This window comes from Mustela lutreola, chromosome 14, assembly GCF_030435805.1.
Source record: "Mustela lutreola isolate mMusLut2 chromosome 14, mMusLut2.pri, whole genome shotgun sequence".
Lineage (NCBI taxonomy): Eukaryota > Metazoa > Chordata > Mammalia > Carnivora > Mustelidae > Mustela > Mustela lutreola.
Genome location: NC_081303.1, coordinates 69,494,235 through 69,520,781, shown reverse-complemented (window position 1 = coordinate 69,520,781; position 26,547 = coordinate 69,494,235). Strand labels below are relative to the sequence as shown.

Here is a 26,547-nt window from a genome sequence, read left to right as displayed (position 1 = left end):
AGGTCCCCCTCTTCTCTGAACCGCTGGTTTCACCTTTCTAGGTTCGCGGGAGGAGGCCCTCCTGTGAACCAGGCAGCAGACGTTTGACCGCTAGCAGGTGTAAAGCACCTGGAAATGAAGAGGGATGGACAGTCAGGGAAAGAAAGTGGCCCCCCAGAGGCGAGAGCGCAGAATTTATTGTGACCCCTGCACTAGGGAAGGGCATCTGGGGGGCTTCCTGCTTCTCATTCCATGTGGGCCCGAGGAAGAAGAGAGGAAAGGCCACTTCGGGGTTGCTGTGACTCTCTTCTTAGCTACTGGGCCTGTATATCCATTTCTGTTTTTCTCTTTTAAAAGACACGAGGAGAAGAAGTTCCCTCCCTCCACATGGCAGGAACGTGTTCGCCGTCGAGACACCCTCCTGGCAGGGCTGGGGGACAGGGGCTGGGGCTCGGCTCGTGCGTACCTCTTGCTCTGGGTGCTGGGCCCTGAGGGGTCTGTGAGTGACCCACCGTGGCCCTCACTCGAGACATTCAGAGAGACCCCCTGTCCAGCAACCCAGCTTCTTAGGGCTGCTTCTCTGAATTCCAAGCCCAGGTCCCCACTCCACCCCAGAAGGGATTCTTTGTGTTGAGTTGAACATGGCGGTGTCTCTGGTCCCCGCGGAACCCTGGTGACTCCTGGGTGCATTCATGGCCCTCTCCTCTCTGTCCCGTCCTCTCTCTCTTCTCCGCCTCCCGTCTGCAGGTTCACTTGCTGAAGGACCAGCTGGCTGCCGAAGCGGCTGCGCGGCTGGAGGCACAGGCCCGCGTGCACCAGCTCCTGCTGCAGAACAAGGACCTGCTGCAGCACATCTCTCTGCTGGTCAAGCAGGTGCAGGAGCTGGAGCTGAAGCTGTCGGGACAGAATGCCAGTAAGTGGAAGCCCCCCCCCCCCCTGCTTCCCTCCGCGGGGGCTCTGGAAAACGCCTTTTCTTCTCCCTGAAGCTCTTGGTGGTGTGTTCTTAGCCCCCTGCCCTGCCCTGGTGTTCTAGCGGAAGACAGAGGCAGCTCCATTTGTCCTGTCTGTACAGTTCATGGAACAGTGAAATAGCAGAGTCAGAGAGGAGCTTGGCTCCTTCTAGCCCAGGCTTGACCTTGAACGTCCCTGGGAGTCCCTGCCACGTGCTCATCCATGCTCCTCTCGAAAGGGGCTCAGATACTCCACGTCCTAATAAGGCAGTCTGCTTCTTTCTTCATGGGCTTTTCCAGTGGAAACAGACTGAGCACCTGTCGGGTGTCGTGCTGCCGGGGGGCTCCGTGGGAAACCTCACACTGTACGCGAGCTTACCCTCCCCTGCGCTGTAGAGTTTACAACTCTAGCATCGAACATGCTGGTAACAGGTGTCTGCTCTGTGCATAAGGCAGAAAAGAACTGGCCAGATAGCATGGCTGGTTCCGGGCAGAGGTTGCCTGGCGCCCGGCCTGAGGTGCCTGGCCGCCTCTGGACTGGCCTGGGAGGTTCGAGAAGGCAGCACATTGCCAGGCCTCCCTGGTGCTGACCCGTGGCCTGGTATGTGCTAGTCACAGAGCCACTGGCCATCTTCCGTGCCAGAGGCTATGATAGAATTTCACGGGCAGGATGTCGTCTAACCCCTAGAGTTGCAGATGTTATGCCCATTTTGTACATGAGAGAGTCTCAAACAGGTGAAGGCAGCTCAGGGTTCCAGAACCAGCAAGGGGTGGGGCCAAGATTCAAACCTGGGTCTGATGGCAAAACAAATGTGTCTTTTGTGAGACCAGTAATTCCTCAGCCTGTCCCTATAGCTTTTTTTTAAAAAAAATGAATATTCCCAAGTCCAGCCCATCGGGGTCATGATCAGTAGGTCTGGGCAGGGCTGGGACTCTTGCTTTAAGCCGCACGAAGGTACAGATTGGGAACAACCCCTGCATTTCGCTGCTGGAAGCCTCTCTGGGCTTCCGTCTCTGTTTACAGAGACCCTGCTCTGGCCCTCTCGGTTTGTACCCAGCTCATGCCTCCCCCCCCCCCCAACACCCACTTCCCCCCACTCCCGGCCACCTTGCTAACCTGGGCTGCTGTGCTCTTGTCCCCCCTCCAGTGGGCTCCCAGGACAGCTTGCTGGAGATCACCTTCCGCTCCGGAGGTCTGCCGGTGCTCTGCGACCCCACCACCCCGCAGCCGGAGGACCTGCCCTCACCGCCCCCTGGCGCGGGCCTGGCCGAGCTGGCCCACCCCGCCGGCAGCCCCCTAGGTAGGCGTGACTGCCTGGTGAAGCTGGAGTGCTTCCGCTTCTTGCCGCCGCCTGCGGGCCCGCTGCTGGGGGGCCTGGAGCTCCTCAAGTTCCGCGAGTCGGGCATTGCCTCGGAGTACGAGTCCAACACGGACGAGAGCGAGGAGCGCGACTCGTGGTCCCAGGAGGAGCTGCCACGTCTGCTCAACGTCCTGCAGAGGCAGGAGCTGGGCGACAGCCTGGACGATGAGATCGCTGTATAGGGTGGGCCGCGGCGCAGGGCTGGGCCAGGTGCAGGGCCGGAGGGGCGCGGGGGCCGGGTGCACCGCCGAGGACGCCCGCGCGGCGGAGGGCGGTGAGTGCCGGGAAGATGAGCGACTTTGGCTCCAGCCAGGGGCCCCAGAGAGCCTGTGGTTTCAGGAAAGAATCACAATTCTGCTTTGGAGGGTCCGATGGGGGAGAACTGGGACTCCCAGAGGCGAGTGGGCCCCTCTCTCCCACGTGTGCCTTGGGAGGGGAGGGCAGGGCCTTCCAGAGCCAGTGGCTTCGGGAGAGGGTCCCTCGTGCGGATCGCCAGGCTGCCCGAGGACCTGCCACGAGCGGGTTGTTTCATCAGGCTCCTCCGCTCTGTCCCGCCCGGGGTGCCCGGGGTGCCCGGGGAGCCCCCTCCCGCCCCATCTCCCAATCCCATGGCAAAGGGAAGCCATCAGGTGCCGGCTCAGGTCCTGTGTGTCTGGATATCCAGGATGTTACCAGTTGCCTAACCCTCCCCTGACCTTCTGGAAGGAATTCCTTCTCTAGGCCGTTGTGGAGATGACAGAGGTTGAATGCCCCGGTGGTAAGGGACGGGGTGGAGATCTCAGTGTGATCATGGAATTGGGATGTTTCACGTCGGACGTCGGGTAAGCACTGGGATGACTTGAACCTGGACGTTTGCTCTAGCTGGATGTGACGTGTTACTTCCGAGGGAGACTGGGAGTTGGACATCGTTCAGGCCCTTGCGGTGCAAGCCCTGGGGGAGGGCAGCCCCTTTGGGGCTCCAGATGATGTTGGTCCGATTCCTCAGTGTGGGGGCTCCCCCCTCTCCCGCCCCATCCTGCCTACAAGCTCAGCTCCTCCGCATGGAGGCTGGGAAGCTGCCTCCTTCTCCCTTCCGTGTCTTGCCTCAGGGTCCATGTCGGCCAAGGCTTGTACAGCATCCTCCCCTCGGAGAAAGTCCCCGAGCCCCCGGCCTTACCTCTCAACCCGTCCCCTCCACTGGGCGTTAGTGGTCAGCGTTTACTGCAGGAAAAAAACCAAACACGAGCTGGTAGCTGAGACTGTTTCTTTCCACTCTTCAGAATCACTGCCACTTTGGTCAGGGACCACAGCCCTGTCCCCCCCTTGACCTGTCTTTGACCATCCAGGCCTTGTCTAGAAAACGCCGTCTCGGCTGGCCGGCCAACCATGGCAGGGAGGCCACGCTCCCTTTGTGACAGTCCGGCCACGAGTGGCTGTTAGCAGATTTAAAGCTGCCTCGAGAGAGAGCCGAGCCAGTACTAGGGTCTTGTGTGTGGGGAAGTAAGTGTTCGTCCCGGAGAACGAGCAACAGACCCAGACAGCAGTAATCTGTGAGGATTCGGTGTTAAGGATGGGGTTGCCCAAAACACAGAGTTTTTCAACCCCAACCTTGCTTTATAATTTATAGAAGTGAAAGCGTAGCCCTTTTTCTTAAATAGCTGGGTTTCTTCTACACTAGAAAGTCCAAAGTAAAGGAAATACACATAGCTTTATGGTGGCCTTCCTGGGCACACCAGGGTATTGGCAGAAAGAGGATGGGGTGTGGATGGATGTGTGTGTGCACGTGTGTACAGATAGGCTTGTGTACCCGTGTGAGGGAAGGTGAGTACATGTGTGTGGGTGTGTGAGAAGTGACCGGAGAGAAGAGAGTGTGAATCTTCAGGGCGTTTGGACGACAGCAGGGTTGTATTGTTTTTCCTAACGGTTTATTTAGTTGGAGAAAGGTGGTTCTGTTTAGTTCGCTGTCTTTTCTAATTAGCCGTTGGACGGAATAGGTCCAAATACACAAGGAAGAAGCAGGTTAAGGTGAGAGCCCCAGACTGAAGGAGGTGTTGGGAATCCGGTGTGGCTGAGCCGGCTTCCCAGACTCTCCCCTGGGTGCAGCCTCTCTGAGTGGTAGAATCTTCTGGAGGGTTCAGGACAGTGGAAGGTCTGGCTTCTCGACCCCTGCCTGTAAGCAGGAGCCCAGCGTGAAGCCACCGGATTTGTGGAATGTGGCAGGAGAGGGGAAGGGCCAGGGGTGGGTGGGGCGTAGTTGCACAAGGGTTTAGAGAAGCTGCGGAGGGAAAGAAGAAAGGGGGTTGAGCAGAGAGTAAAGGATGGGAAGCGGCTGTCTGTACCGCTGACTCCGGACCCATCCTGGACCCTTGGCCTCGGATGCTCCGCGGTGGTTTCCAGCTGCCTCAGCCCCAGCCTCCCCGCAGAGGGGGCCTCCCCTGGAGCTCTGGTTTGCACGTCTGCACCGTCCCCAGTGTGCCTGGGGTGTGGCGACGGGAGACAGGATGGAACTAGGGGCCTTGACGGGTCGCCAGCCACTGGGCAGAGCAGAGAACAGCGCAGACCTGATTCCCCAGCGACGCCACCCCCTCCTCCCTCCTCCCTTCTCGCTCCGCTCACTCAGCTGCTGCCTTCCTCCTCTTTCATCTTTCTGCTCTGCCCTGCAGACAGGACAAGTGGACACCGGGGGGGCGCCTGCCCTATTGGTGCCTGCCTCAGCCTCCCCCCGGGGGCCGGCAGAGTCCTGGGCACCTTGAGGCTCTCCCAGGTGCAGAGCCAGCAAAGAATTTCTCTGCACAGAACAGACTGCGTGTTGGGATGAAAACGATACTCCTATCCCCGCTTCTACCAACGCTCTCTGTGAAGCCCCTTCGTAGCTTCCCTTCTGCCCACGGCTCCTGTTCAGCACTTGTGTTCCTTTGATTTCCTCTTCGCCTCACCGCCTCCTCTCACCCCACCGAGCCCGAGCCCTCTGCTTTCTGAAACTCTTGTGTCATTAACTCTGTCGGTTCAACTCTCTGGGACAAGATTCTGTTCATGTAAAGTGCACTTACTCCCTGGATGTCGTCACTAGTCTAGTGGCTTTTGCTAAATAAACCTTTCTTATTTCTAAAAGCTTTTCCATGGTCTTTTCTTGCTTCTTCTATCTGCTCCCTGACTTGCCCTCACTCCCACCCCACTTCCCAAGCCAGCGGCCATCAGCTCTGCGAGCCACTGTTCTCGGGGCGGTGGTGGTCAGAAAACGGGGGAGGAAGGTGGTGGCTTCAGGCGCGATTTAGCTAGACCAGCCTTGCTCAGCAGGCGGCTGTGCTGTGGTTTTTCCAGGACAGTGTGGCTTCCCCGGGGGGTCATTCGGCGGTGTCTGGAGACAGTTTCGGTTTGACCGAACTGGGGGAAGGATGCGTTTGATAATTAGTGGGTAGAAGCCAGGGACGTTGCTAAACATCCTACACACACAGGAGGACCCCACCCCCCACCCCCCAAGAGAGAATCACCCGGCCCCAAATGTCAGTAGTCCCGAGGTTCAGAGGCTCCGGGCTCATGCCTGCTTCCAGACTCTCCCAAGCCCGGGTCTTTTCACGCTGCAGATGTCACTGGCGTATAAGCACATTTTGAGTGCTTGAAAAAGTACGACATCGTAGATATTTCCAGCTATAACGAAGATCATCTAGATCATAAAATTTCTTGGACTCCCTGACTAAATGTCTGAACTACGCAGTAGTAGTAGGTAGGATTCCGAACGGCCCCGTTCCTGAAATGCCCATCCCGGGGTCAAAACGGGCTCGTCCCCACATCTGGCCTCAGGCATGGTGGTGCCCTTGTCGCTCGGCTCGGCAGAGGGGTGCTGGCTCGAGGGCACTTGGCCTTCCTGCCAGGAGGCGTCATGGAAAGCAGGAGGAAGGCTAGCGAGGGAAGAGCATCAGAGAGATAGAAGCTGCAGGACTTCGAAACCCGGCATCATGGAAACCAGATTACTTTGGCCAGGACATTTAGCCGCCTCGAAGGCAGAGGCCCTGTTGGCCTGGTACTTTGTCAGGCGCGGCCAACTTTGCAGGAAGGCTGAGAGGATCTGATCAACCCTTTGCCCCTTTCTGAGTGAGGGAACTGAGCCTCATTTTTCTCATCTGTAAAATGGGGACAAAACAGACCACGTAAAGCGGTAATGACAAGTAAATGAGCAGGCATTTTCCGAGCATCAAGCAGAGTGCCTGGCAGGGGCTCAGGGCACCACAGAGCTTACCTGCTAGTTGATTGGGGTGGCGGGAGGTGTGCCCATGTGGTCTGTGCCTTTGTGGGCTGTGTGCATTTCCTGCGTGCTGAAACTTCCCTCGGAACTCTGCTCTGAGAAAGTCCCTGGGGTTCCCAATGACGCTGGTAAATGTGTGAGAGGCAGAGAGCGTCTAACTTCACACGAAACTCCAGCCCTTGCCGGGCAGTGGGCACGTGCTGTGACCCCCTGCTCAGACCCCAGCTGCAGGATGGCTTGCTGTCTTTATAACGGGTTCCATGCCTGGGACACATATACCCTGCAGGAGGGAGTGTGGGTTGGGCAGGCGGTGTGAGGCCGGACAAGAGCCGAGTCCTCCTGATTCCCTCACAGACTGAAGGAAGGCCATGAGGCCCCCAGGTGAGCCCATCCTCTTGCTCCCTTCTCAAGGGCCCCACCAAGGAGACCCACGTGTGTGGGGATGCACAGAAGGGGAGGTCTTCAGGGGCGTAGGTGACTTTTGCAGTTTGGGAAACAGGAAATCAGAGTGAGAACCCCTCTGCTACCCTCCCCTGAGGGGTCCAGGGGATGACGTCAGGGCTCCCCAGAGAGACCACCCACCCTGGAGTGGGCAGGTTGGGGGTCTGGAGCCCACAGTACAAGTACCCTATTGGACTCTGGCTGGGACGGTAGCAGGTGGGGAGAGAGCAAGTGGGGAAGGGTCTCGCCACGTGCGACATGATGGGATTCGAGCCCAGCCTCTCACAGAAGAGCCGTGAGCGGCATTTTAGCAGCACAGGGATAAGCAGAAGCAGGCCTGCTGAAGCAGAAAGCAGAGGCCTCACTGGGGGCCAATCTTCCACCTCAACCTGTTGGCCAACCGGGGGCTGGGCGGAGGCTGAGGTAAAGGGAGACTTGGCGTTGGGGGCCCCCCGGAAAAGGAGATGCCCCACAGCGGTGAGAGCGCCCCCTTGGGGCATTAGGGAGCTGAAATGAGAGGTAAGTACGGCCTAAAAATAAGACCAGTGAGCATTCAGCTCACTTTTCTTTTTTAGAACCACGTAATGGGTAAGACACATGTCCTCCCCACATCCCTGGTGTTCGGCCACGTTTCTGGGTCGGAGCTGGTAGTGAGGCCGCCTCGGAAATGGATTGACCGCCGGGGCTGGCCGCTGCTGCGCTCCTCGGTGACGGGAAGCCGCGTTTTCACGCGTGTCCCTGCCTGCTTTGCCGTGACGCAGCTCAGCCAGGTACAGACGCCCCCCAGGTCAGAAGCAAGTCTGTCGTGCTTCAGCAAAAGTGCCTCTTCCAAGTGAAGGATCGTGGGGCACGTGGGGTGGGGGTGCCCGGCCCCACGTGCCTGTTTCCTGCCTTACGCACGGGGCCACGTGGTCCTCCCTGTTCCTCCCCTCGGGAGATCTAACAGCCGAGAAGCTTTCAGAGCGCACAGAGGTGCTGCGGGGGGAGCCTCCCTGTGCCCGCAGTAAAGGGCGTTCACTCTCCTCCCCTCCGGCCGAGCTCTTCCGCAGGGGAACTGACCACAGGGGGACCCACCAGTAAGCCAGCGTCGCCCCAGAATCACCCAGAAGGTCGCTGAGAGCCCAATGGCCAGGCCCCCTCCTGCCCCCACCGAGTTTCTGATTCCATGAATCTGAGATTTCGTTTCTAGCAGATTCTTAGGGGATGCCGACGCTGCTGATCTGGGCACCTCACTTTGAAAAGTGCCCCTAGAGAAGCTCTTCTCCAACTTGGGGAGGAGAGGGGACGGGAAGGCGGGAGGGGCCGCGAGGGGACCTGCTGTTGCTCGCCAACCGTTCGCCAGCGGGTGACCCGGGACTTGACGGAAGGCTGTGACCAACTTGGGTTTATTGACATCTCTCTGGAGGCATGAACGGGCTTCCTCCCCGCTTTACCTGAGGCGCCCACTAACGGGACAGCTGCCACCCCCAGCCCCCAGCCCCCAACCAGGCTACTTAAAGGCCTGGCAGTTGCCTGAGGAGAGCCGGTCCCCGGGCCGGGCCTTCTGCTCCTTGCCCCAGAGGGTTTTGAGCTTGCGGTAGTACACCCTGCAGCTGAAGCCTTCCCTGAAGCCCCCCTTGATGTGGCTCTTGAGGGAGTGCAGAGTGGGGTACATGCGGCAGCAGGCCGCACACTTGTAGCCGCTCTGCTGGGCCGGGTGCCACCTGGAGGCCGTGAGAATGTCCTGGGACGTGATGTAGTCCGTGGAGTCCGGGCCATGCCTAGACTTCTTGCTGGCCTCACGGGCGCAGGTGTTCTCTGGGGAGGAGGAGGACGAGCAGATGCTCTCGGCCAGGTCCTCGCGAAGGCAGCTGTCCCCCCTGCTCTCGTCCCGCTGCACCTCCAGGAAGCTGTAGGCCTCCGGGTGGCTCTCCTGGTCTGTGCAGACAAAGTAGCTGTAAGGGGAGAACCAGGGCCGGTAGATGGTGCAGTTCCGCCTCAGCTGCTCCCCGTTCTGGGGGTCCCTCAAAATGCAGTCTGCGGAGGAAAGGGTCGGGTTTGAGCGCAAGGCCCCAGGGTGGCCAGGGGTGGAGGGGCCGGGAGAAGCAGAAAGGCAGGCGGTCAGGAGTCAGGTGTGGTCCAGGGGTCTCTCCCCGCGGCCCCCTCGACTGCAGTTCTGAGAGTAAGCAGGAGTCAGGGTGGCGAGAGCTAAGACCCATCCTTCCTCTGCTCCCACCAGTGGCAGTTGGGTATTGGGGGGTAGAGACCACTTGCGTTCCCTAAGCCTCGGCCTTGGCCAGGTGCTTCTATCCCGGCGGACACCTCGTCTCCCCTTCCTCGAAGGGCAGGCAGGTGGCTCAGTGGCTTCCCAGCACCCCTTTCCCACACCCCCTGGCCACGGCCATTGTCCCAGCCTCTCTGTCTGTCTGCCCGCAACAGCCCACCCCAGGCGGAAGCTGCGGTTTCACCCCCGGCTCGGGAGACGGGCCTGCGGGGGCCTGCGGAAGGGAGGACCAGGAAGGCGAGGACAGGGGTGGGAAGCCCCCGTCCTGTAGGGGAGCAGCCCTGCCCCTCCAGCTTCTCACAGGTGCCTGCCCAAGGCAGAGAAGGCCTCACCTGGAGAGAACCCCGGGTTCTGCACCCCGAGCCGGAACGCGCTGCTGTGGTACGGGGCTGGCAGGGCCTGAGCTGGGCTGGATGCCTCGGAGGGTAATGCGGTCTTTGCAATGTCTGGGTTAGGGAAGAAACGCTCTGGTGAGCTGCGCGAGGCTGGGAGTCCTCTTCTTGGTGACCAACCCCCCAGGACGTACCTAGAGGCTCTACCTTGGGACTTGATGACATTGCAAAGCTGAAGACAAAGAGCGCCCTTTTTGCACCCAGATAGGTTCTGGGTGGCATCCTGGGGAAATCCAAATGGGGCATTTTCATGGAGATCTGGGCAAGATTCTCTCCACGGGAGAAGTTTAGATACAGACCAGATGACCGCTTTCTGCCCTGCGCATCTTTCTCTTGACCTTCCTGTAGCTTGGTTTTTGTGTGTGTGTGTGTGTGTGTGTGTGTGTGTGTGTGTGTGTGTGTCTGTCTGTCTGTGTTCCAGCCTCAGAGCTTCCTCCGGGATCCAGGGGAGGGAGTCTGGTCACGGATCACATAGCTATAGTACATAAAGTTATGTGGTTTCTCCAACTGAAAGCATTTCCCGCCCACAGCCCAGGAGTGTTCAGGTGGACTCTGGCCGTGTGAACGCGCTGGTGGCTGCTACCACTTGGTGAAGAGCCAGCCCGTCTCCACTCCCAGAGTGGAACCAGAGCTCAGTCGGGGAAGCCACTGTGTAAGGGTCCTCTGGACAGGCACATGGCTGTTGAGGAGAGCTGGCTGGCCTCCTCCAGCCGTAACAGGCGCACCTCTCCAGGAACCACCCGGAAGCCTTGTGACCCATGCAGGTTCCTATTCAGCAGGTCTGGGGGCGGCCTGAGCTCCTCCATTGCTAACAAGCTCCCAGGTGAGGCCCACAGGGAGGCCCGCAGACCACAGTGGGAACAGCGGGTCCTTAGACAGTCCATCTCGATTCCCTGCTGTGCTCCTCAGGGACCCTGCCTCCTAGGTTCCTACTGATGCGGTGGGAAGCCTGTCTCTTCTCTGGCCTGTCCCAGCCAGGGCTTCAGCAAGTCCCTGCCCTACAGAGACCTGAGATTCTAGAGGGAAAGAAAAACTGGACAACAAATGTGTTCCCCCATCCTTCCCTTGCCAGAAATGAATAAACATCAGGAACTACTTACCATGAACGCAGCATTTTGAAAAATTATTTTCTCCCCATGTGTAATTTGACTTTCTCACTAACTCGTAGTCCTGTGACATGATCTGGTAGAGTACTCAAAAGCTTCCAGAAAAACCACATTTTTGTGGCCCTAGTGGCACCAGAGTTTACCTGGCAAGCTGGTGGCGTGTGAGGACATAATGTCGGGAAAAGTGCTCAGGGCTGAGGAAGAGATTCGAGGTCCAGAAATGCTGAGGAGTGAGAAGTTCTCCATGTTCGGACTGCCGTCGGGTATGGAGATCACACATCTGCTCCCCGGAGGCTGGCTGGGTTGTCCAGACGATGAACATTCTCAGTGCAGTTGACATCACAAGAGGGTCCCATGATTCCGCTCGCTGGCCAGGCTGTCCCTTTCAAAGACGGGCGGAGTCTCTAAAATTTTAGAAAGACTTTTTGGGACTTGTCATCCCTCATCAGCCTGCCTCGACTGAGAATGCCCGGGGGGAGGAAGCCTGTGGCAGAGATGTGACCACCATGTAATCTGTTGACTCCCATCCTGTTGATCTTTGGTGTCCTTTTGTGTCCTTGCTCTCACGCCCCCCAACTCTGGGGACCTCTGTCCTCTCTGAATAAGCTTCTCGCTCAGCTTCTCCTTCCTCTGCCTCACCTCTGCTATCCGGTGTTTTTGTTCTTTCTGCAACTGAGTTTGGAGTATAATTTTTACATTTTCTCTGGAAATTGTTTGAAAGTGGCAAAAAGTTGCAAAACGAAAACTAGTTGTTGTGCATTCTGTATCCGGGTTTTCCTGTTGTTAACATTTTGTCCCGTTTGCTTTGTCAATCCCCCTCCCTCCGCCCCACACGTGGCTTGCTGAGCTATTCCAAGGTAAGTTACAAGCATCATGGCCCTTTGTGCCTAAATACTTCCGTGCACTGCCTAATAGGGACCAGGTAGCGTTTTAAACGGTGGTGCTGTCTGTTTCTAGCAAATGACTACAACACAAGCAGGCGGCTTACTCAACACCATTTTCTCCTGGTGAGCAGTTTGCCGAGGGACTGAACTCCAAGTGGCCAGGTTGCTTCTCCTCTCCGCTTCGCTTCTGTCCAACCCCAGCCTAGCCTGCTGCGGGCGGTGGGGTAAGGGTGAGAGGTGATCCCGCCATTTTGAAGATAAGCCCCGTTGTAGAGCGCCACAACAGGTGCAGACTAGGTACAGAGAGTGCATTTGATCGAACTGTGCATCTGCTTGGGCTGCATGGAGAGACGTGGCCCGGTCGTGGCACACGTGCATATGTGTGTGAGCTTCTGGGTGTGAGAGCCCAGAGTTGTCTTCCTGTTGGTGTCTGCCTGCAGGACTTCAGTGTTGCAGGACAGGGTGGAGGACCTCGCTGCCTCCCGCAGAGCCTGTCTTGGAGACTTAGAAGGCGTTGGAATTTAGTGGACACCATGGACCTGGGCAGCTTTGAGGGAATTGGCTGTTTGATTTGGCCCTTGTGGTGCAGAGGAAGATCCTGGGGTCCGGGGAGCTGGTGTGCGTGAGTTCTCACCCCGTTCTGTTAGCTACCTGTGCAGCATCAGGCAAACCTCCCTGCCACCGCGTCCTCTTATTTTACTCATTTAGACGCTTGGAATGGTCTAAACCCAGGTGGTTTGTGTGCAGAAATGGGACAGGAGAGTAATGAGCGACGTACACAGGGTCCAGAAGATTTGGAATTTAATCCTGCAGGAGCGGGAGGGGTGTCATTGAATTCTTTCCACTGCCAGCTTGGGAACGTCAGACAGACTTCCTGTAAAGGGGGCTCAGAATACTGGGGAACACACGCAAAGCTCCCTCGGTGCCTGTTGGTAGAGTTTTTAAAAACCAGACACTTCCGGTCTGGGGATTGAAGAGTTTGTGGGAACCTGCTTGTCCAGAGTTTTCTCGCATGTTATACCCTCCTGGTATGTTGTTGCTGGTGGCCGGGGGCAGGAGGTGACAGTCCCAGAGTGGCCGGCCGCTACATAAAATGTGTCTCTCTCTTGTTTGCTTCCCACCTGCTTTCCGAGCCCCTTTCTCGGACAGGTAAGAGACCGTCTTTCTGATGGACGACGTACGTCACAGATGCTTGGCTCTGCTCGGACATGTGCATGTGGGGGTATTGTGGGGTGGGCCACCAGGTTGGGCAATCATCGTTTCTCTTTCCATCATCATCATTACGTTCTGAACCACCCCGCATCTAATCTGGGGGGAGGGACGGAGTGTGGGGGTCGTTAGTGCCATCAGCAGGAAAGGTGCTCATGGCACACCCGAGGGTGTGGAAGCAAAAGAGGCCCCCGCCAGAGCCCCACATCCACGAGCAGACCGCTTGTTCCCAGGCTGACCTCTGCAGAGGAGGTTATGAGTGACTTCTGTAAATGGTAAAGCCTCGGGAACAGCTTCTCTACACCGTCTGCCCGTAATGTGGTCAGGTTTTAAGGATTCCTCTCAAAAGCCCATTCGATTAAGCCAAACTTACGAAATGGCCAACTCTTGTGCCAGGCCCTATGCCAAGTGCTCCAGAAAGTTTAAAAAAAAAAATCACTGGGGATACAGCGTCTCCTCCAGGAGCTCCCCACTTGGTTTTCAAGACCAGGTGCGTTGGCCAGAAAGACACAGGGAATTGCAAAGAGTACATAGGACAGGTTTTCTTTAAACTACTGAAGAATTCAGCATAGACATTTGGGAAGGTAGCGAGTGAGAAGTGTGGGAAATCTACAATGGGGCGTGATCCTGTAGTTGCTTCTTAGGAAGTTTTTCAGATGAGAGGAGCTCACAGTTCCCGAGTCACTTGGGGTTTGTTTGGGTTACTTACACTCGCAGAAATGAGCAGGTCTGCTCTGTACATTCACCAGACACCAGTAAGGAGACCGGCTCAGATCTATCAGAGTCAGGAAGTGGCAGGGGTGGGAGGGGGGGGTGTGCCTTCCCCAGCCAACCTCTTTTGGACACTTGCCCCGGTTTCACGGTGGCCCAAATACACTTGCTGGTTTGGAGGGAAATAGTCAAATGCTTTCATGGCCAAGGGCTTCCCGGCAAGTCCACAGATTTTACGATTAAAGAAAAGCTAGGATGCAGGACACGATAGGGAAAGCACTCAGAAGTGGGTGATGGTGTGGCAAGATAATGCTCTTCGTAGAGTCACAGGAGCTGATGACCCCATTGGGGGCTGGGCTGGAAGTCCTGCTGGTGCGGTGTGGCCACACCTGGAGCTCAGGCCACCTCACCCGGTCAGCTCTGTGCCCCAGACCCCGGGGTGGTTCTACCCCAGTTCCCTAGCACGGGCCCCACTGTGGTGCCTTCCCTGTGTGCAGCAGACGCATAGACCTGGGGGTGGGGTTTGTCTGCTCTGCCCCCTGCAGCTTCCTGCTGCCGCCCAAAGACCTTTACAGGAGGGCTTCTCTAGCTCGGGTGCAGAAGGGGTATGTCTGCTGAAACCGCAGTAAAGGGAGATGCACCCCCGGGCCAGGGACTCAGCAGTGCAGGGCAGGGAGAGCTACTTGATGGCAAGTCCAACAAAAGCAGCAGCACACCCCAACCTCACTTACTCTTGGGAAGGCTCCGCGTGCGTAGGCACTTGGAGGTGGAGACCAAGAACAGAGTCTGTGCTCAAGTGTTACCTCTTCTTCCCCCAGATCGGCAGAGTATCTAGAGTACCTGGTAGGGACAGAAACCTCACGTGTGCCTCCAAGGCCCCAAAGAATGGATCTGTCTTTGGAGGACGGAGCTTGACTTCCCGGTGGGGGAGGACACGCTGAAACAAGCGTGTGGACGGTGTGGCTTAAAGCCCCAAGCACCATTCATTCCAGTGACAACCCTTAGAGCTATGATCTTGACCTCTGTGGTTCTCCCATCTGCAGAATGGGTCTGGCAGTTCGAGGGATTTATTGAGCACCTTCTGTATACCCGACCAGGCTAGCTGTTAGGAATACAAGACGTGGCCTTGTTCACAGCCTGGTGGCTCTACCTGCCGCCCTTGGAGTTAGTCCTTCAGACCGAAGTTGGGGAGAGAAGGGCCGCCTGTGAGGCTGCTCGTCCGTGACACCAGGCCACGGGAAGTCCGTGGAGAGGGCGAGAACCGAGGAGTTCTCGTTCAGCCCCTCTGGTCATGGCCTTGTGACCTCAGGTCCAGAAGACAGTCCTTCGTGTCCATAAGTAGGATTCCTCCCATGGCCCAGCTCGCTGGCTGGTCGTGAGGCTGCGGTCAGGCTCCTCCTGCTCCGCTGGGTGTCGAGGCTTCGACGTGAGCCGGTCCGGAGCCCCCACCCGGCGTCTCTCGGCACGCAGCCGCCCATGCTCCCACGTTCCTCTTCAGGAGACAGGGAGCCTGTTTTCCCACAGAGAAAATGTGCCCCGCGGGCGGCCTTCAGCGGGGAGCTTCCCACGCGAGCCTCCACCAGCTTCGGCCCCTGTGCCGGCGTCCGCTCAGCTGTGTTCACAGTGACAGAAAATACCATAGTTCATTTCTTCGTCATTTTTTCTTCAGAGGGCTCGGTGGCCCCAAGGTCAGGGGTCAAGCCAGGAGTCAAGGAGGCAGGTGTAAAGGGATAAATTGGGGGGAAGTGGTAGGTTTAAGGCTGGAGCTCGTCACCAGTGGGCCGGGCAGGGTGGAGCTGGAAGGGCTCGTCCCAAGTCCCATCTGGAAAACCCACACAGAAGGGTTCTCCCCCGAGTGTTTCCAGAGCCCGGGGCAGTGACAGCTGTGGGTGTGGTGTGCGGGCAAGAGGCCGAGCGACCCGTCCCCGCTCACCCCAGCCCTCTTCCCGTCTGTTTGCAGTGGACCACGGCATGTTCGAGAACGTGAACGCCGCCCACGCCCCAAAGCTGCAGCCCAGCTGCTCCTTCCCCCACCTGTCCCGGCTGGCGGCCCCCAGCTCGGCTGCCCCGGGGTCGGGGGTCTGGGTGGGCAGCAGTCAGCACCTCAAGAACCTGGGCAGAGCCGTGGGGGCCAAAGTCAACGACTTCCTGCGGAGAAAGGAGTCCTCGAGTCTGGACGGTGCAGGTGCCATGGAGATTAATAGGACTGCGGGGGCCCGGCTGGCCAGCGGGGTTCCGGGCGAGGAGGCCAGGTGAGTGCGGTTGGGGGGGCCGGCAGCACTCCAGACTGACCCGGGGCCTCCAGAGAGCAGCTCTGAGCCGGGGACATGAGCTCGCCCTGCAGAGGACAGAGCTGGGCTTGTCCTGGTTGTTGGCTGCCCTGGGGTCACTATGGCTGAAGTTTAGCAAGCACCTGTCAGGCGTGCACAAGCGCCAGGCCCCACGCTCCCCTAAACCCTGAAGCAGCCCAGATGGTTTCCATCTTGCACAGAACCAGGTTCAGAGGGGTGAGGTTATGGAGTCAGTAGCGGCACAGCTGGATTCGAACCCCAGCATTGCCCGAGGCTCCCGGGGTGGATGCTAACACCCAGCCACAGCTTCGAGCCGCTGCTCTGCCGCTGGTAGGGGAGGAACGTGGGTGTCCCTGGGACCCACCAGGGCAGGGGAGGGAGAAGCCTGCTGGGGTCACCAGGTCCCTGCCAGGCCTTGTTTTCCACACCGGCTATGCTCCTCGGCGGGCAGCGTCCCCCGTAGGGCTTATGGCAAAGCTCTGATGTGACACAGCTCGCCGGTGGTCCCAATGGCAACACGTAGCTGCTGTCAGCACTGGGCAGGGGGTCACCAGGGAAAAGCCAGCGGTGCTCCAACTGCCACAACCCACAGAGCAAACCGAGCAGGGATGCGCTTGCTGGGTGGGCAAGCCATCGTGCGGTGGGAGCCGGGGTCTCACCACCCTCAGAGCGCCCGGGGCTGTTGTCATTGACCCCCAGGTCGGCCCTGCCAGATGCATTCCCTCGGCTGGATCCTCCGCCTCCCATCACCAGGAAGCGAACCCCCCGGGCCCTGAAGACGACGCAGGACATGCTGATTTCGTCACAGCCCGTCCTGAGCAGCCTGGAGTACGGGACAGAGCTGTCTCCCGGGCAGCCCCAGGACCCCCTTCCCACTGCTCCACCCGAAGCCCCCCTGGAAGTGGTGGACAAGGGCGAGGCTCTGCCCAATGGAGAGGTTTCCGTGTCCGTGCCTGACCTGATTCACCAGGACGGCCAAGACGAACCCAAGCCGAAGATGACTGAGTGCCGAAGGGCCTCCTCCCCGGGCCTCCTGGAGAGGAACGGCCTCAAACTCAGCCGGAGCCCCCCCGACCTGGCCGAGCCGCTGGAGGACGGCAGCTCCCCTCCTCGGGCACGGACCTCCAGCCTTGACAATGAGGGCCCGCACCCAGACCTGCTCTCCTTTGAGTAGGGCCTCTTCTTCCTGCCAAGCACCCCCTTCCCCTCGTCCATCTCTTTCCCTGGTCCCCTAGTCCCCGACCCCGGCTCTGTGTGCCCTTGGCTCCCTGGTGCAGAGATCAGCAGAGAGCTGGTCCCCCCGCGTGGGCTGTGCAGGGACAAGAGTCCCTCAGTTGTCCTTGTCAAAGGCTCATTTTCTGTAAACCTGAGGACAGGTCCTCTGGGTGCCGGCCACAGCCCCGGGCTGTTGGAGCACCTCTACTCCCCCGCCGCCCTGACTTCCCGCTGTGCCCCTGCCCCTCTCCTTCCATGGTCTGGTTCCCCTCTCCGGCCTCGGCTGAGGGAATCTGGCTGGGTGGGAAGTGAAGGGTTTGGCTGAGGATGGGCCCAGCCTGGAAAGCGGCCTACCCTGAGTGCCGCCCAGCCTCCGTTCCGCCCGGTCCGCAGACCACGGAGGCCCCAGGTGGTTGCCTCGCGTCTGGCCTTTGGGTACGGGCCAGAGGAGACACCAGGCCTGAGACCCGGAGGCAGCCTGGTCGCCGGCAGTTCTCGGGGTGTTTCCCATATGGCCAGCTGGGGAACACACCAAGCCCCCCAGGATGGGGCCCAGAGCCAGGCACTGAGGAGGCCCTGGGGGAAAGGGGTACGACCTGGCACATGTGGGCGCCAGGTGCAGAAGGGGAGGCCGGGGCACCCTTGCTGCACGAGGACAGGGCTAGGTAGGCCCTGCAGAGGCAGCCAAGCGGGCCACCATCCTGCTTTGGGGGAGGGCCCGGGAACTTGGCGTCCAGGCAGCTGGCCCCAACAGAACCTGGGGCCGAAGTCATGGAGAAGACAGGATGAGGCCAGGGCAGTCGCTGGGGGCTCAGAGCAGTTTTCAGGGACCACCCCATGGCCTGAAATGAGGCAGAGGTAAGGTCCGGGTATGGTAAGTGTCCGAGCTGGGGTGACAAACAGGAGACTGCGATGTGGCAGGAGCCCTGGGACAGGTTCCCTCTCACCAGGCAGGAGGTGTTTGCGCTCATGTTCAAATGGCCTGTGATTCCTGTCTCCCTCAAGCAGCCTCTGCCCTGCCTTCCACTGGCCCAGATGCCACATGGTCCTCTCTGCATCCCGGCCTTCGGGATCTATGTCTGGTTCATCCAGCACTAACCGGTGCCTGCCCTCCTGGGTTAACCCACTTTTATGTTCCTCTCTCCCACCAGGGACCCTGTCATGCTGTCTTCCTGTGGCCAGGAAACCCTGTCGGGGGGAGATCCCAACCCTGGGGGCCTTTGCAGCAAGAAGAGAACCTCCCTTTTGTTGAATAGGGTGGCTGGCTGCCTAGAGAAGCCTGGGGTGGCCCGTCCAGCCGTGGCAGCCGGTGGGCCTCCTGCTGCCGTCCCTTTTCTGTCCATTGTTCGGCTCCCCCTGCCCCCCAGCACTGCTCATGTTGTCCCATCACCCAGTTCCCGCTCCCCGCCCTCCCCACCTTTGTGACATCCAAGCAAACTCCTCTGGACCCAGGATCCGGGAGCCTGGTGGGAGGCGGCTCAGCAGGGTGCTGGCGGCCCTTCTGGTGTTCTTGCTTCTGGAGCCTCCTGCCCCCTCTCGCACCCCATCTTCCGTTGCCCCAGAAAGCCGGGCTGCACCGTGTGCTCCTGGCAAAGCCTCAGCTCCCTTTCCCACGAGGGGCTCTGCAGGCCGGGTGCCGGGGGCAGGGCGGGTACTGAAGGTCTAGATCCTGCCGCCTTCCTCCAAGAACATCACTACGATATGATCTCTGACCCCGAGACTCAGAAGTTCTCAGGACTAGCGTTTGGAAGCCTGTGAGTTCTCCCAGAACAGCTTGAGGTTTTGCAGACAACACAGAGCTGGGGACCGGGTGGGGGGCGGGCAGAGAACCTAACGGCCTGTGCTGGGAGCTTCCATGCCAGAAGATCTGTTTGCTTTTCCGGTGGGAAACTCAGCAGAGCCTTGGCCCCTGGGGCTTCTGCCCCAGAGATAAGGGTGGCCCCCGCCAAGTGACAGGGTGGCCCCCGCCAAGTGACTCGGCGGCCCGACATGCCGAGAGCTGGAGGGCCTGGGCTGGCTTAAGCACGCTGCTCTCCATGCCACACCCAGCCGCTGCTGAGGTCCGGCACCTCAGACTCAGGGTAGCCCAGGGATCCCAGGACATCCCAAGACCATTGCCAGCCTAACGCTGGAGTTCCTCAGACTCATGTCTGGTGCCCAACGAGGACCGGCGGGACCCTGCTCCCATCGTTGGCGTCTCTATGATCTCCACCCAGGCCATCGAACTCCCACCAGGGGTGGGGAGGCGGTGAAGCTGCCATGTGGGGGAGGGGGGGCTCAAACCTGAAGTCCCAGCCTAGATGCGGCCGGTAATGCCTGGTGCTAGGGGCTGAGTGCTGCCCCCAGGCGGCAGCAGTGACAACTTCTAGTCCTCCTGAGGGCCTGGGCTCTGAGCAGCTTCCTGTGTCTGTCTCAACAGCCTGACCTCACTGTGGTCACAGTGTCCCCCCTACGCCCCGCCAAACACACCCTCATAGTGAGTCCAGCTTCTCACTATGGGCCACTTGGGTGGCCTGGTCGACGCAAGGGCAGGATAATGAGAAACAACCTATCTTCTGAGCCTGCATAAGGGAGGTGGGGGCACAGTCTCTTCCCTCCCTGGTACCTACCCCCAGCCCCACTGTACTCCTAGTCGGCACTGAGCCTTCCCCTGATAAATCACAGGTGAGCTTCCAGAACCTGGCAGGAGAGTGGCGCTCTCCCCTGCACAGAGAGAGAGGTGTCTGTGTGACGTATGTGGGCGATATGAAGACTAATGGGCATAGCTAGGCCCATCGGCTTTGAAAGAACAAAGAGCTTGGCCCCACTCTGGGAGAGGAACTTTACAGATCTGAGTATTTTCTAGAGATTTTATATTTATATTTTTAGTAGTGTTCTGGTAGAAGGAAAGTGCAGAATAAAACGATCTGATTTGGTTTCGTCCGTTGGCTTTGGTTTCTCTGGACTGAGGGGAAGTGGTCGATTTTCTCAAGGCTGGCTTGTTGGCGGGCAAGCACTGGCCTTTTGGGTTAGGAGCCCCGGCTGCTGAGACAGAGGTTGAACCCTGAGGCTGGTGGGCACTGTCTGCTGACCTCCCACCAGAGGCCCTCGGGGGAAGTGATCTCAGGTTTCCCCCTCCATGAGTCCCCCTAACTGGCTGGCCACTAAGCATCCCTCTTCCAACCTGACCATCATGTGGCTGTTGGAGGGGCGACATGACGGAGGCAATTGGACCCCTGGATTGTCCTCTAGGCCATGACTTACCTGGGGCACAGCCCTCTTCCCCAGAGGAGGGGACAGGGCTGTGCCTGTGCACACGGACCTCCTGCAGAGGGGCCAGAGCTGCTGGCTGAGGTACCTCCCCACCCTGGAGCAACGTTGACGCTCGATTACTGGTGGGAGCCTTGCTGCTCCAAGGCCAGTGTCGGGCCCTGGGACCCGGAGGCCTCACACAGCCAAGAGAGGGCCGGGCCTCTAACTGCCTGAAAAGGCAGGAAATGGAGAATGGATGGGAGTGGGGCAGGAAAAGGGGCCTTTCTTCTGTTCACAGTAGCCATACACCTTTTTAAAGGGGGCCCGGCTCTGTCCTTTGCTGGGTGAGAAGGGTGGGTTCTACAGCTCAGCACGTGGGGTCCCAGGCTCCACATCCGAAACGCTTCGGGCAGGAGGCCCCCAGCCTTTTCTGCATTGAGTTCCACTCAGTGTCTCAGAGGATGAAGAAGACAATGGTCCTGAAGGCCGTGCTGCTTGCTTCCACCCAGCGGGGCACGGCGCATTGTTCTGGAGAGGCGGCAGAAACACAGACACCAACCCCACACATTCCCCGCATGGTGAATGGTCCAGGTGAGGGGAGCATTGAAATCACAATAGCAACTTTTCTCTAGGTCCAAGCCCTAGCAACTATACCCCAGGTAACATCTCCGACTGACGGCTCCCCGGATGGGCTTCTGCGGGCATTCAGGTGTGAAATACACCTTTCCCATGCCTTTCTTTTCCACTGTGATGCAAAGTAGGTATTTGGGGCGAAGATCAAAGAGGGGATATTGTAGCAAAACGGTTCTTTGCAAGTGTAGAAACGGCTGTGCCTGTCACTCTTCATGCGGTGCTCCAGGCTGAGCTGATGGTCTAGAAAGCTGGGTGCAAAGATGGATTTGTTCATAAAACCTATCCAAGCCCCTCCAGGAGCCCAGTACTGTCTGGTGCACAGCGGTAACCTAGTGGGAAAGGGCTACCTCATTCTCTCCATTTCAGGAAGGGGTGAGGACACCGCAGAACCCTCACTCCTGGGACAGGCTATGTTAGCAGGGTACCAAAACGCAGCAGAAGCATCGAAGGAAGGCAGTGAATTTCAGCTGGTCGTGTCCTTCCCTCTGAGCTCAACCTTCCAGTAACTGCTGAAGAAAACCAACAAAGCAGAGGTCATCAAGAAACCCACTTCATTCCTGAGGGCCGTGCACGGGCTGCTGGGAGCCCAGCTGGTATTTGGAATTAATGGAACCCGAGAATCCGGGACGGCTCCCCAGACTCCGCTCCCAGCTCTGAGATTGCCTCCTGGTTCAGTTTGCTCTCAGGCTTTGGAATTCCTTTCAGGTCAGGGAATCCTGGGAGTGCTCTAGAATGCTCTGTGGTTGGACTCCGTGTCCTGTCCAGCTGGCGGCCGCAGATGACTCGGCAATGGTTTATCTTTGAGATTCGGTCCCCCGTGGTCCCCTGGGCTTCACTCTGCCAGCAGCATGTGGGGTGCCCCCACGCAGAGCCCCCGCTGGGCTCCCCTGGGAGCGGGAACAAGTAATTAAGTCTGCACAAAGAAATTCAGCCCCGGGAGATGACTCCCCGCTCCCCCCACCCCCAGACAGTGTCCTACGTGCAGATGGCCTTTCACATTTCCATCTCTCCCACGGTAATGCACTTGGGAAACTTTAATTTAGGTTGTTCAGGGAGAGCATCTCTGAGCGCTTTGCCCCTCCACCGTGCCCTTCTCCCCGCTGGCCCTCGCGCTGGGACATGTCGTGAGAGCCCAGAGTCCCCGGCACGGACTAATGAGAAAATTCCTCCGTGTTGGGTATCTAGGGCTCGTCCCTCCTGGGACACAAATCCTCTTTGTGTCCAGCTTATCTCCAGCTGCTGCCATGATAAATGGTCCGAGTGGAGGGAGCCCAGGCTGGCCCTGTCCCGCGGGACAAATCCCCTGGTTGCTGCCCACACGGCCCCGGAAGCCAGCTTGAGGGAGCGTTGAAAGACGCGCTGGGGCGCAGCGGGCTGCTTTCTCTCTCACGGGAGGTGCCTGCGGACTGTGTCTGTTGCAGACTGGGAAGCACAGCCAGCATTTTCTCCTTGGAAACAGCCAGAAAGGGGGAAAAAGAACCAAAATGGAAAAGCAACTCCACCCCCAACAAACCGCACTGGTCTGGTTTTGTTTTTACCATTTAACGAGTTAGCCATGGTCGGGCCGTTTGCTAGCCTCTTCCTTAAGGCACCATCCAAGTTTACCACCTTATTCTCTCTGGGTTCCCATGGGTTCCCCAACTCCTGTCAGCCTGGTGGTTAGGCCCCGGGGAGTGTCCGGCCGGCTTCTAGGGCTAACTCTCGGCCTGTGGCTCCGTGGGCCTGGTTCAGGGTGGTCCAGGTCACCGGGAGACGGGTGGAGGAGCAGCCTGGACCTGGGAGATGGGGGGACATGAGCCCCGTGGGTGCTGTGAGCGGCTCCCCGCTTCAGCCAGCATCTGAGCTCCGTCTGCATCCCGAGCGCCCGGGGGACAGAGCCAGGCGCCGGACGGAAGCGCTCGGAGCGAGTCTGGATCACTCATCTCGTACTACCATTCGGGCCTTCTCCGGCAGCCGGTAAATTCCGCTCCTGGCCGCCCTCCTTGCTCTCCTGAAGTCCTGGGTTCTCTCTGCCCAGAACCGCAAAGACAGCCTTTGCGGCAGACCCGGAGAGTGTTCGATAGCCCGGGGCAAGGAAGGACATTCTCGGGGAGCTGGTCTTCCCGACGGGGGCAGAGGCCGGCTGGGAAGTGACACCCCCACCCCGTAATAGGTGACGTTGGCAGCCCCGCCCATGCCTCACCCCAAGACCTTGCTCGTCACCCAGGGGGGCTGTGGGTGACGTACACCGTGAGGAGGCGGAGGCCTTCGGTGAACCGCGGCAAGAGGTGTGAGAAGGGCTCTCTGCTCTCCAGAGCACGCCCAGCCCGCCGGCTTCCTCTCCTGCTATGGCCGCTGTGCCTCAGGACATGCCCCCGACGTGCTTGTGCTCAAGGCTGTCCTTCTGCCTGCCTTTCTCTCTCCTCGGACCTTGCCAGGCTGTCCTAATTAATCCTTCCCATTCCAGCTCAGGCCTCCCTTCCTCCGGGGGCCCTTCCCAGATGCCACCCCCCGGCCATGCGGTCTTCATCCTGGCGCTTGTGGCGTGATGTGGAAAACAGCTGCCTCCTCGTCTGTCCCCAGGGCCCTGAGCCCTAGGGTGGGGGAGGGGGGCGTGCCCTGTTCATCTCCAGGGCCTCAGCCCGCAGCACAGGGCCTGGCCCAGCTCAGGAGCTAGTAAAGATGTGCTGTGAACTGAAGTCCAAGAACTTCTCCTTTATTTGGAGAAATTTTATAAATATGTCCCATAGACACAGTCAGGTGCTAAATGGTGTGGAACAGACCAGACAGGGTTTTCACTGAGGTCTGGAGCAGACCAGCCCCTTCCTCGGGGCCTCTGCCCGCCCACGGTCTCTGCACCCGATCTCAGACTTCAGAGGATGGAGAATGATTAATGGGCCGGGGCGTAGGTCCTTTATCTCCCGCCGGAGCCTCCATTAACTCAGTTCCCTGGACAGGTGGGTGCCCCCTCGCCCTGGAGCCAGCAGAAGCCGGCACTCATGTCATGTCCCGCCTCAGGTAGGAAGGGTCTCTCTTCAACGCCAGGCTCCCCACCCACCTCCGGCTGCTGCTTCTCCAACACGGTCCAATACTGGACTTCCACATTCTACCACTTGGGGCTCTGCTATTAATTGGTGCTTTATTCTTTTTATAAAGATTCTATTTATTTATTAGAGAGAGCACAAGCAGGGGGAGTGTCAAGCAGAGGGAGAAACAGGTTCCCCACTGAGCAGGGAGCCCGATGCGGGGTCCCAAGACCCATGATCCCAGGATCGTGACCTGAGCCGAAGGCAGAGGCTTAACCCACTGAACCCACTGAGTTAACCCGCTTAACCACTGAGGCTTAACCCACCCATCCGGGTGCCCAGTTGGTGCTTTATTATTATACTTCTGAAGCTCCTGTGTATTGCAGGAATTTGTGCTAATCTGTTTACCTTCATTACCTCATTTGTCGTTCTCAGTCAGCCTGTAAAGGAAGTCCTGAGAAGCCCATTTTTCAGATACAGTTGGTCTCTTACTGCCTTCTGAGGTATTTTTACACGCAATCGCATTAAAGCTCACATCCCGTGACACAGTTATTTCAGCCCATTTTGTAGATGGGGACACTGAGGTTGAGGCAGTGACAAAGCAGAGCCTGAATCTTAAAGACACATAAAGGACAGGGCAGGACCTGGAGGCCTGGGTCTCCAGACGGGAGGGGCAGGTGTCTGCTCTGCTCTTCTCTGTCTCCTTCACACCAGCCTAAGAAAAACCCTCAGGAAGTGGTCGTGGCCCAGAAACGATGAAGGCAATTTTACTAAACACCAAAGATTCGTGCAGGATAAGAGCTGAGGGACCCATTCACCGAACTCACTCATTTTACAGAAGAGGAAAGACCAAAAACTGCATTTTTTTCCAAGTTCTCCTGTGCTGGCATGGTCTCCAGCTCCCCACCGTGCCCTGTGCGGTGAGACCTGTTACCCCGTTTTCCAGGGGAGGCTGACCAGAGGCTAATTGAGTTTCAGCAACTCGCCCAAAGACACTCTACCAGGAAGCGACAGAGCAGACCTGCTGCCTCTTGAAAGTGTTCGTTCACAAGGGTTTGGGGTAGAAATCTGTCTTGGGTTTGCAAGAATTTCAGCCCCAAGCAAGGGTGGCAGTCCAACTTCGACTGCCTTTCAAATTGCAAACTGAAGGAGAAGTCTGGCTTATACACTAATCCTGTTATCGACGCTGGAAATTAAACATTCAAATGTGAGGTATTATTCCAAGGAATGGTTCGGGTTGGAAGAGCTACCAGGATTCCTCACTGTGGTGGTGGTGTCGTTTACACACACACACTTGTTTTCTTGGTTATTGTCTGACCTCTCGTGGCTTACTTTAGGCATTGCAGTTTCTGGTAAGAATTTTTGCAAAAAGCAGCTGTCATATTCCTAAGATCATGTCCTAAGGTCAACGAATAGTATGTGGGGAAGAAAAGAAAAGAGATGACCCGTCCTAAGAATTTCAGTAGCAGAGAGAAAATAGATGGGGGTGCTGGGGAGGACAGGAAATGAAAATTTCCAGAAGTCCAGAAAAGTTAAAACTTAAAGAGAAAATACAAAAAGGAGAGAGAGAGAAGAACTTCACATAAAAGAAATAGATTAAGATGATCATAATCGAAAAAGATATGTACCTAAAAGTATAACATTAACATTGTTAAAACAGGAATGGCAGAGCTACGGGGACAAGTCTGTACACCAACTATGGTAACTAGAAAGCGAAACTCTATTATATCCTGTGTTAACACGAGACACTTATTTCTCTGTGATAGGTCATATAGGTGAAAAATCTATAAAAATATTTTTTACATGATTTGTAATCTTAAATACATGGGGTGGGCCTTGAGAATGAACTTTAAAATGAATAGAACAATTCTCAAATGAAATATTCACAGGATGTCCACCAAGAAAGCCTCAGAAGTCATGTCAAACCATGTCTTCTAATTATAACGCTCTACGGTTTGGAATCGACACAAAAATAAAAGCTGAAATATATGTTTAAAAACAACTACAAATTACTGAATCATCCCGAGATTGCAGAGGATGTTCTTCTATAAATTAAAAATACCTTGACCTGAATAGCCATAAAAATTTGTGGGATACCACTGAAATAGTACCATGAACTAAAGTCATGGCTTTTGTGTATACACATACACAAAAAATAATATATAATATAATAATATTATATTAAAATATATAATTAAAAATGTGAAAATAAGCCAGATAAACTAAAAAAAAAAGATATTAAAAATCACTGAAATCAAGAATAGCGGTCTAAAAACAAGATTAACAAAGTTCAAAGCTGGCTCTGACAAGACTGGATAAAATTAATAAAAAAGGAAGACAGAAGAGAAAAGAAGGAGGTGTGACTACAGTCAAAATAGAGTTTTAAAAATAATATTATGAGCTACAGGCCAATAACTGCAAAAGTGTAGATAAAATGGGTAAATTCCAGGGAGAGCAGAGAATGCCAACATTGGCAAAAATAATTGAATGAAGCACTAAGCTTGAAAATATTTAAATGGTAGTAAGAGGTGCCCTCCTCTCTTCACCAGAGCTGCAAACTCACTTTTGTAAAAAGTACTGATAAATTTTCAAGCATGAGATCATTCTTACCTCACAAAGTTGTAGCAGAAACGAGAAAAAGGAGAAAGCCGGCT

The 26,547-nt window shown here is 57.1% G+C and overlaps 2 protein-coding genes across 7 annotated transcripts in view; one reads left to right on the top strand and one right to left on the bottom strand.

Annotated features, from left to right (window-relative positions):
- The window catches only part of NOS1AP (nitric oxide synthase 1 adaptor protein), a 263,224-nt gene extending 243,278 nt beyond the window's left edge, over positions 1 to 19,946 (top strand). For 4 of the 5 annotated variants that reach the window (XM_059146119.1, XM_059146120.1, XM_059146121.1 and 1 more), the window contains 4 exons: positions 727 to 892; positions 2,078 to 2,230; positions 15,479 to 15,770; positions 16,509 to 19,946. In XM_059146119.1, coding sequence (XP_059002102.1) covers positions 727 to 892; positions 2,078 to 2,230; positions 15,479 to 15,770; positions 16,509 to 16,983 — 1,086 coding nt within the window. In that variant the 3' untranslated portion in view covers positions 16,984 to 19,946. Of the gene's footprint in view, positions 1 to 726; positions 893 to 2,077; positions 8,364 to 15,478; positions 15,771 to 16,508 lie in introns of those variants that run through there. The other variant, XM_059146123.1, reaches the window with a different exon arrangement.
- On the bottom strand, positions 8,443 to 10,960 carry SPATA46 (spermatogenesis associated 46). 2 transcript variants are annotated; one of them, XM_059146124.1, is made up of 3 exons: positions 10,858 to 10,960; positions 9,549 to 9,662; positions 8,443 to 8,969 (listed from the first exon to the last, which is right to left on the bottom strand). In XM_059146124.1, exons 1-3 carry the CDS (start codon positions 10,958 to 10,960, stop codon positions 8,443 to 8,445), a joined length of 744 nt encoding a protein of 247 aa, XP_059002107.1. The 2 variants fall into 2 exon arrangements, with proteins under 2 accessions (XP_059002107.1, XP_059002109.1); XM_059146126.1 differs by lacking the exon at positions 10,858 to 10,960 and adding an exon at positions 10,709 to 10,832.
- Positions 19,947 to 26,547: the final 6,601 nt, after the last annotated feature.

Excerpts from the sequence above, each read along its gene's own strand:
- SPATA46 (XM_059146124.1), bottom strand. The coding sequence starts at position 10,960 with ATGGAGAACTTCTCACTCCTCAGCATTTCTGGACCTCGAATCTCTTCC. Across the intron at positions 9,663-10,857 it reads ACACGCCACCAGCTTGCCAG|ACATTGCAAAGACCGCATTA; the intron begins GTAAACTCTGGT and ends TCCCTAACCCAG. Across the intron at positions 8,970-9,548 it reads GAACCCGGGGTTCTCTCCAG|ACTGCATTTTGAGGGACCCC; the intron begins GTGAGGCCTTCT and ends TTTCCTCCGCAG.